The sequence below is a fragment of the Eptesicus fuscus genome, chromosome 6 (assembly GCF_027574615.1).
Source record: "Eptesicus fuscus isolate TK198812 chromosome 6, DD_ASM_mEF_20220401, whole genome shotgun sequence".
Lineage (NCBI taxonomy): Eukaryota > Metazoa > Chordata > Mammalia > Chiroptera > Vespertilionidae > Eptesicus > Eptesicus fuscus.
The window spans coordinates 9,462,419-9,473,041 of NC_072478.1; the positions used below are offsets into that span (position 1 = coordinate 9,462,419).

Genomic DNA, 10,623 nt, shown 5'->3' on the forward strand with positions numbered 1-10,623 from the left:
GAACATGTGTGTTCTGGGAGACATGGTCCCCTTTTCAAAAAAAAGGAGAAATATAGTTTGGGGCTTTGGTAACTCCTGAGAAAAACATTTTGTAGTGCTTTACTTTGAGAGCTTGGACTCATCCAGGGTAAATCCCTAATTCTGTAGAGCTACACTTGGCCAGATAGAATGATACCATAGAGTCTCCCCCTTACAGAAGCCTGAGGTGTGAGAGAGTATCTCCCCAAGTGATCTCATTCCTGTCCTAGGCTGGAAGAAGCAGTGGTCTTTGATAATAGGAATCACGGTATAGTAACTAAAGGCCAGTGTACGCCAGTCCCTGGATAAAGGGAAAGGGACAGCACTCCCACACTGGGCAGCCCCAATAATGCCCTGGGTTTGTTCTGTTCAGTATTGTGTACCCAGAACACAATATGTATCTTTTCCCCTGCTCCCTGCACCCTCCAACACTTCCTTCCTTCTTTGACTTGACTACTGTTCAAGCTTCCTGCCAGAAAGTTCAGAAAAGACTCAACATATTACCTCTCACAAGAAAGCAACCACATCACTTCCCTAAGAGGCACAAGAAAACTGCTATTTTAAGCCCCAGTTAAATAGAAGGAAAGAGAACATCCTTCTAAAGAGGTGTTGAACTAACATTCTCTTGCCCAGTTTGTAAGGTTGGCACTGTCATCAGGACGTAAGGGCTAAGTAAGGTCTGCCAACCAGAGAGATACCTTGTTCTCAGGAGCTGGGAGGTACACTTGGCCATCTTTTATGTCCCCCAAGACCAATGCAAGGGGCCAATAGAAGTGAAATCCTCTTCTCAAGAAAATGAATCTGTGCACATACACGGACTTGTATTTCATTTCATGGGAAGTCCATCCATGAGCATTAGATTGAGAGCCTACGGCTTTAGTCCACAGTTAAGCTGGCCAGCATTCTTAGAGATCCCTGACTGCCATTCTAGGTACATAACCTAAAGACTCCTATCTGGCTGAGCTGTGCAAGGCAAGTCACTGTGACAGCCAAACCAGAAGCCCAGCACAGGCATCTGGTAGACTCTGGGATAATAAGAAACTTGGGTCTGTGCTTACACTATGAATCCTACAGCTTTTCTCTGGGGTTTAGTTCAATGGGTTTTCTTCCTGGCAAGAAGATGCCAACTAATCTGGCCTGGATAGTGCTGGGCACTGGAATTCCTTGGCCTGGGGAACTGGCTTTCTATCTGTGTGACAGCTTGTGTCTCTCATCTGTTCATTGGATGGATACCAGTCACATTGGACTGATACCCACACCCATGGAGAGACTACTGGTTGAACAAGGAGAAACAATTAAGGGTTATTTTCTTTCATGGTCATGTAACATCAGCTTCTCCTTTGGAGTTTGCATTGTTTTAATTGGAGTCATTCAGGCACCAATTTTCTTAATGTGATACCCTACAGATGAGCCCTTCCAAGCTCATCACCGACTGTTCTTTTTTCCAGTGTTTGAACGGTACATTATGACTTTATGAATGATGTAGTTATTTATGATGTTACTATCCTCCCCCTTCTTTCTCATTATCTCTGCAAAACTTGTTGTCATCCTATGCTAACATCTAGACATATTGCCATTACCACTTTCTGTGGGGTTACTAAATGGCACATAGATTAGGAGCATCAATGGGTGAAGTGGAGCAGAGTCTGGGTATAGTCCTGACAGGACCACAAATGAGCCAGGTGATTTTTTGGGACCCCCTTTCTTTCCTCAGCCTTACTATCTTCATCTATAAAGGAAGGGTTGACAGTGCTTGCTAGTCTCTATGATTCTGCCAGAATTCACATTCTAGCATTCTGTGACTCCATCTAATTAGGGTTTATCATAACCCAATGTCTCAAAGTTGTCTTGAAGATGTCACATTTCCAGGGAGGTGAAATGAAGCATAGAAGCTGGGAGGCTAGGACCATAGAGAATTGACTCACAGGTTTATGCTTCCATACCATGTCACCCTGACTCTGAAAGGATTGAACTGAAGAGGAATTTTCTAATTCCCAGTACTGGGCTGGAATCTGAGAACTCCACTTTTGTCTCCACTGTCTAATAGAGTGAACTAGAAGCACTTCTGGAAAAAAAAAAAAACAAACACAGAAAACCAAAATTGGCAGAAAAATGTTTTTCTCCTGTATTGGGGACATTGAGAGCAAAAAGTATTTGAAATCATAATTTTCAATTTTCCCGTGGAATCTAGAGGCCTCAACAGTGGAGACAAAAATTCTGCATCTCCAACATTTTGATGGTGCTCAGGGATAAACTCATGTCTGTCCATCTCGGTCTGGCCAAGTTTTAGTTGACCAGGATGGTTAGAAGATCTTGAAGAGAAAAGAGTCAGAGATTCCACAGCAGACCACATAGTGGAAGGAAACTCAGTGAAGGGAAGAGTCTTGAGGGCTTGGGGGTTTACAAAGCTCAAGAGTTAAAGCAGACAGATTCACATAAAGGGATAACCTGACCTTCAGGGTGATGGGTTTAAGGGATTAAGCTGGGAGCTATATGCTCCTCTTGGAGCAGAGATTGTTGCTGGAGTGGGGAGGACCAGTATTTAGCTCTGAAGCTGTAGACAGAGCAGAAAGGCCACAATAGAGAGAGCCCAGGAGCTCAGCTCTGAGTCAGCCAGACTGAAGGTAAGGGGGGCTCGATGGAGGGACTAAAAGGACATTTGAGATTTATATTTATGCATGCAGATCAGGGCTCTGTAAGCAGAAAGAGTGTCCTTGAAGGAATTGGGGGAAATTCCAAGGATCCCAAATCAATTTATTAGAATTCCCATTCATAATTCATGTATTTTTCTTTTTCTTTTAATTAAAATTCTTAAAATAATAGAAGTGTACTCCCCTTTCTAGTTGATTTATAGAATAGTGAAATTCTCAGACAAAGTAGTTCTTGGTATACCCTGCTCATGTATTCTCATTAAGGCCAGATCAAGGCATGCCTTTGTGAAGCAGGTTCCCTTAATCATGTCACTATTGTATTAGGAAAATATATTGGACAATATATTGGCATCATAATGTAAAAATAATTTTTTCTAGAACTGATCATATTCAAGCAAAACCACCACTCCTGTTGGCCTTGGCCACTTTCTTCACATCTCAAATGAAGTTTGAAAAAGCATAAACAAACAAACAAACATAAACAAACAAAATTGAAACAGACTCATAGACACATAGACTCATAGACTGGTGGCTGCCAGAGGGGAGGGAGATTAGGGGACTGGGTGAAAGAAGGTGAAGAGATTAAGAAGTACACATTGGTAGTTATAGAATAGTCACGAGGCTGTAAAGTACAGCATAGGGAATATAGTCAATAATATTGTAATAACTATGCATGGGGTCAGGTAGGAACTTGAAATATTGGGGGTGATCACTTTGTAAAGTATACGATTGTCTAACCATTACACTGTACACCTGAAACCAATACACGTTAAAAAAAAAAAAAGAAAAAGAAAAAACATCTTTCCAATTTAGCTTCCTGCAACTATACACTTCATCACTCTCTATTCAACATCTTCTTTCCCAAGAGGTGTATTATTCAAATCTATTTTGAGATTCCATAAAGGAACATAGGCCTGAAAATCCAACTGTCCAATTTTAAATCCCATTTCTATCAGCAACCATCTGCCCATGTGACATTAATTAAGTTATTCAACCTCATTAAACCACTGTTTCTTCATTTGTAAAGTGGGGATGTTGCTAATGATGATGAAATTGTATGTAAAGTGTTTAGCACAGGCCTGGCTCAAACCAGGCACTCAATATAAATAAATCCTATTATAATTATAAGAAAACGTTAAAAACTTTGGAGCTAAAGAATAATACTTTACAACCATTCTCTCTCTCTCTCTCTTTCTCTCTCTCTCTCTGTGTGTGTGTGTGTGTGTGTGTGTGTGTGTGTGTGTGTGTGTGTGTGTGTTTTAATTTATTTGAAACACACTGAACTTAGCAGGGAGTGTGTCTCAGAGATAATACATGCTCCCATTGACCACTGTATCATTTTGGGTTTTTTTTGCAATATTTAAGTGTACTCTTTGTTTATATTGATGAAATCCTCTACTAAATTTTAGGGCATTGTTTGCTAGAATAAGGACACCCATCAGTTTTTCATACCTCTAAAGGGTCCATAGAGTAGAGAGAAAAAGAAAGACATAAAAGCAAGGCCTTGCCCAGCCAGTGTGGATCAGTGGTTGAGTGTCGGCCCATGAATCAGGAGGTCACCCATTCGATTCCTAGTCAAGGTATGTGCCTGGGTTGCGGGCTTGATCCCCAGTTGGGCATGTGCAGAAGGCAACCAACAAATGATTCTCTCTTATCATTGACTAGGGGCCCAATGCACAAATTCATGCACCTTGAAAGGAACTGTGGGCTGCGAGGCTGTGGTGGGCACAGGGCCAGGTCTCAGCCCCTCCCGCTGTGGCCCCTGGTCCCCTGTCTGCTCGCAGCCCCGCTCCAGCCGCCACTGCTCCCATGTGCTGATGGTGCCGGCCCCGCTTGAACCCGCTGACAGTGCAGAGTGATTAGGGCCAGCACCAGCAGTGGGTGTGAGCAGGGCTGGCGACAGCAGTGGGTGCAAGTGGTGGCTTCTGGCCCCGATCGCCCCTCAGGAGCAGGGTGAGGTAGAGAAGCCCTGAGGGGCAATCAGGGCCAGCAGCTGCCCTTCGTACCCACTGACTGGGCTGAGCGATCGGGGCCGGCGCCGGGCACCGGCAGTGGGTGCGAGTGGGACCGGCGCTGGCAGCAGGTATGAGCACCAGGCGGGACCGCGGTGCATAGGAGCAAAGAATTTTCAGTAACCACCAGAGGCTCACCCCAATGACAGCGACTGGCACCCTGCCTTGGCTGGCACCCCTGCTCACCTGCTCCACCATCCCGCCGTGGCCAACACTTGCCATGTTCTGTGCGTGCCCCCTGGTGGTCTGCGCACGTCATAGCGACAGGTTGTTCAGTTGTTCAATTATTCAGTCTATTTAAATATTAGCCATTTATTATATAGGATGCTTCTCCCTTCCTCTCTGAAATTAATAAAATATATTTAAAAATAAAATAAAGGTTTTAAGCTGGAGCAAAAGAAAAAAGCTATGCAAAGAATAAAGAACACTGGACTGGGAGTTCTAGATCCCTTTATCCATCACTGTATTAGTGCCATAGCTATCAAGTGGGTGACAGTCATCATGTTTCTAACTTGGAAATTGAGTAATTGAATAAGATAATGCCTTAGATTATTCCCACTTTAAGATTCCGTGCTTTTATTATTCTGCTGCCAACGGCTATGTGATAGTTATGGTACAATATTTAAAGAGGTCTGAAACTTGATTCCTGCTTTGTTAACTAATGAACAAGACTTGAGTAGCTAAAGAGGTTGGGAAAGGGCATTTTAGACATGGGGACCCAACTCAAGAGGACCAAAAAAAAGTGAGCAACCAGACTCACTACAAACTTGGAGACAAGTTCATAGTGTCTGGTTAGAGTAAAAGTATTAATGTTAGAAAGCTAGATTAGGTCGAGTTCTGTGGAGAACCCTGAATGTCAAGCAGTTGACAAGCATTTTATAAGTATTTTGGCAGCCATTGGAGTGAGTTGAGCAGGGAAGCATATTGTAATATCAAAAGGCATCATCAAAAAAAATACAGACACTCCTCATAGAGTTATATACCAATAAACCTATTGTGAGTTGAAAAGATCATAAATTTAAAAAATGCATTTAACACACCTAACCTACCTTAGCCTAGCCTACCTTAAATGGGTTCAGCACACTTACATTAGCCTACAGTTGGGCAAAATCATCTTGCTGTCACTGCCCAGCATCATGAGAGTATCCTACCCCATATTACTAGCCCAGGAAAAGACCACAACTCAAAATTCAAAGTGCAGTTTCTGCTGAATTTGCACCAACGTAAAAGTGTAAGTCTAAGCATAGTAGGTAGGTGACTGTACTTACTGTGTAATTGAAAATCACTGGCCAAAAGTTGACAAAGCTAATATTTTATAAATTTTGAATTCTTATTAAAATATGCAATTCCAATATTCAGGAGAGAAGGAATTCATAACTATTTAGGCCGTGTCTGTATAACATTGCTTTAAAGAACAAAAGGAATGCTAAAATAACCCCATTTTTATATGGGTTTTTTGAATGAATTCCAAGTTATTTTAAAATTCAGGCAAAAAAAAATTTGCATATGTAGACTCAGCCTAAGTTCCGAGTTTTCATTATGTAAAGCTTTCAAGCAGACATGAGGGAATGTTTATCACTGAGAACCAGTGCGACCCTACCCACTGGGCCTGCTCACATTAGTGATGTTGCACATGTGGGCCAAAGAGAATGGTCTTGGGGATAGTGCAAAGAATTACATTCATCAGGGCTAGTCAGTCAAATGTGAAAAACTCAAATGCACTTGGGATCATTTGAAACTTTTAAAAAATAATATAAAAGGATGTTTGTTGGTTTGTTTGCTTGTTTTCCTAGACCATTGACCTGTTGGCTTGCAAATAATATGTATGAATCTATGTGTTTCCTTCCAGGGTCTTTCTTCCCTGACTTCAAGCCCTCTGAAACGGTTTTTAAAATAGCATTTTGGCTCGGATACCTAAACAGCTGCATCAACCCTATTATATACCCATGCTCCAGTCAAGAGTTTAAAAAGGCCTTTCAGAATGTCTTGAAACTCCAGTGTCTCCGCAAAAAGCAGTCTTCCAAACGGGCCCTGGGATACACCCTGCACCCGCCCAGCCACGCCTCGGAGGGGCAGCACAAGGACCTGGTGCGCATCCCCGTGAGCTCAGGAGAGACCTTCTATAAGATCTCCAAGACAGATGGGGTCTGTGAATGGAAGTATTTCTCTTCCCTGCCTCGTGGATCTGCCAAGATTACAGTGTCCAAAGACCCATCAGCCTGCACCACAGCCCGGGTGAGAAGTAAAAGCTTTTTGCAGGTCTGCTGCTGCATGGGGCCCTCGACCCCCAGCCATGGAGAGAACCATCAAATTCCAACCATTAAGATCCACACCATCTCCCTCAGTGAAAACGGGGAGGAAGTCTAGAGGACAGGAAAGGTCAGAAGGAAGGGGGGATAATCTTAGGCATGTTCACTCTTCCTGGATGACAAGACAGAACCCTCCAACCAGGGACCATCTGGGAATGGGTGGGGGAGGAGACCAACTCTTGGGCAGTGGGTAGGGTTCAGGGAGGAGGGAGGATGTCACACGGCCATCCAGTTCAAGATGAGGATAAACAGCACGTCCTTGAGGCTAATGCTCTCTGGGGCATCCTCTGAGCCCGCTCTCCACGTCTGGCCCCTTCATTGAAAAACACCATGGGAAACAGAATTTCATGCACAATCCAAACGTCTATAAATATAGGATTATGATTTCATCATGAATATTTTCAGCACACACTCTAAGTTTGGAGCTAGTTCTTGATGGAGTGAGGGGATTTTATTTTCAGGCTAAACTTACTGACAGCAGTGTTGGAGATTTACAGGGCAAGGGCCTGGAGAGAAAGAGCCTTAAGATGGTGGGTGATACTCATTAATTTTAGAGCAAGTTTTGAACTTCATTTCTGACACATCCAGTGTCTTAGCTTGGGTTAAACCTGACAGTGAGATTTACCTTTTTTGGTGATTTGACCAACTACTTCTCCTGATTCCAAAGGATGAGGGTGAGGGCACTCATATCTCTGCACTAAAGGAGGCACATCCTTTAGGCTTGGGTCTAGAGTGTGCTGAAAGAACCAGTCAGTGAAAGGATGGTTTTTCTTATTGGAAGACAGTGGAGATGAGGGTAATTTTTTCAACTTAACTACTGTGGACAAAATTCCATTAAGCAGTTCCTAGATCACATGGAGGAAGTCTTCTCAGGTAACATATTTAAAGATCAAAAGGTTGGGGTGGGCTGGGTGCTAATTTCATGCTAAATTAGAGGCTGCAAAATTACTCTACAGCCTCTTTGACATGGCCTAGAAAGATCTTTCCTGACAAATCACTTACCTTTTTCAGAACTCTATTATGAAAAGCCACAGGTGATAATATTTTGAAAGGCACATCTTGATTTCCATTTCTTCTCAGCTGCTTCACTATTGCATAATGGATGAGAGCCAAGGTCTCCATGCACCTGTAGAATGTTGTAATGAGCCGTGTGATCTAAGTATATCCTTCCAGAAATTTGAGTGACACACTTATCTTGGGAGCATACTGACTAAAAGCCCATCAATAGCAGGAGTTTGCAAAGAGTTTTTGACAGATGTCCATTTAGTCTGGTAAAAGATCCAGTATCCCAGTCACTTCATCTATTTCCACTTTCTTCAGGCAACATGCTATTTTTTTTTGTTTTTGTCTACCAAATTTTGGTAAACCTTAATAACTCAGTATACCTACTAAATATGAAGATGGTAATTACATGTAAAAATTAAAATATTTTTCATATTTCACAGTAACAATTTAAAATGAGATTTATGGTTTTGGAATAATTATTGACTAGAATCACTGGTCTAAAACTACTTGTCATTTCAGTGGCCTCTTTCCCCATATTTGGGTAATTCCCTCTAAAATTTTTGAAGTAGAATGTAGCCGCTATTTAAACATTCATGGCAAAATAGTAGCCAACATCATCTATTTCTTCTTCCCTTGCAGCAAAATAATAATTTCCTTAAATCCTTCTGAAAGGCTAATACCTGCTCATACTGCCATGGAGGGAATGTTTGTATGTGGATTGGATTTGGTTGTTGGTTGTGTTTGGACATAGAATATTACCACTCTCTCACCTCTTTCTGGAGAGTGTCTTCTTGCTGATCTGCTAGACATTCTGCCTTGTGCTCATAAATTGGATTCTGGCATTAGATGTTGGCTGGATTTTTAGACTCTTCTGGACTTTCTGCATGTCGCATAACAGCTCTACCAGATGTGGGTGTCCTATTATGGATGTAGGCACCAGGGAAGGATGTGAATATGCAAACCTCGCTCCTCTTCTGCCTTAATAGGAAAAATCAGTTTCATTATTGAGAAGAACTTCCTTCAGAATCTGAACTTCAAAAATCACTCTGGCCAGGCTTCCCCTCCAGGAAGAACATCCCCATGAAAGAATGGTAACAGTTTTTCTTCAGCAAAATATGCCTCCATGTTTGAGATGATCTTTAAACATCATTGCAGACAAGGAAGTTTAAGATCACCAGAAAGCTAGCATTAATGCCAGAGCTAATCAAAATAAACAATTAGAGAATCTTTCCATCGTCAGACGAAAGCCATGACAATTGTGTTCATGCAAAATGATCCATAAATAATTGTCTGCTACACTCTTCTCTAACCCCACTCCCTCCAGGGAGGCAAACTTTAACATTTTTTTCCTTTCCCATAATGTGGTGTTATGTGTAAACACTCCAATTTTATAAGAAATTAATAATGTCACCCAAGACTTAGCCAAAGTGGGATAACAATATCCAAGATATTTTTTATTCACCCACAAAAAATCTCTGTACCTTTGAGCATGCCAAAAAACTATCTAAAATTGTCACAGTTAAACAAATGGTGATCATATTTATACTTCCATGTTTACTGCATCTATTTGGAGTTTGAAGAATTTGCCCAGAGCAACAGGGGTCAGAATGTCTTCTCTAATGTGTTGTGAAAAGTAGTTGCTTTGGGATTGTCTCAGCAGCACAAAAAGTCAGCTTGACATAATGGGATAGGCAAAACCCGATTTCTTCTGCAATTCAAATTGCATGCATTAAGAGAGACCTTGAATCTCTATTCACAAATGTCTCCAAATGTTTGCAAGGATTTCAGGAAAGCATTTTGCTTGTCACAGTTTTCTTCCTTTCGCCTCTGTTGTGTCTCATCCAAGACCGCTCCTCAATTACTCAGTGTATGCTGAACTCTCCAAAATATTGAGGCTTGTAACTCTCTCACCACATACTTGAGTTGGTCCATCCATGGTAGACAGTGGCATTTGGGTAAATAAATATTTTCTTAAGGCTTTTTTGTTAAGTGCTACTGCATGCCAGGCATTACCAGGGCATTTTTGTACCCATTGTCTCTAAACCTTGTAGCAATTTCACAATTTCAAAAATATTCACATTTTTTAGATTAAAACCTGATAGTTGAGAGTGATTAAGGACTGGCTCAAAGCCAAGGAGGACCCATGCTTCAATCCTGGTTCTCCCTAACACTAAGGTCTGCATGTTGTTCTTTTCACCACAGAACCCCTTTCTCATAAATATTGGGGGTAAAAGTCCCCAAGTCAGGACTGGGTATGCTAAGGATACTAAACCATGCCCAAACTTTGTAATGTTTTGTTCCCTTGGGATTTGCTTGCCAATTAACCTCAGTAAATATGCTGCCAAATATTCATTCCAGCCAAAACCAACAAATAGCAGGTCATAAATGAAAGGGTTTGGCGTCTATAATTCTGACTCTCAGACTGCACCACTTTCCTAGGGATCATTGCCTGGAATGTTACGCAGGCCTTGCAAGGAGGACAAACTGTATCAAACTGGGAGAAGATGGGCATATAAGAGAACGCAGAAGAGGCTGCTGCATTGGCCTAGAATAGCAAAACACACGTGTGGGTATGAAATACATTGCATAGGGTACCGGCGTCATTGACTACCAACCACAGTTAATTGG

The 10,623-nt window shown here is 41.9% G+C and overlaps 1 protein-coding gene across 1 annotated transcript in view; it reads left to right on the forward strand.

Moving 5' to 3' along the window:
• Positions 1-7,048, forward strand: part of ADRA1A (adrenoceptor alpha 1A) — an 86,232-nt gene extending 79,184 nt beyond the window's left edge. The window contains exon 2 of the mRNA XM_008151449.3: positions 6,531-7,048. Within this exon, the coding sequence (XP_008149671.1) occupies positions 6,531-7,048 (518 nt within the window). The remainder of the gene's footprint in view (positions 1-6,530) is intronic.
• Positions 7,049-10,623: the final 3,575 nt, after the last annotated feature.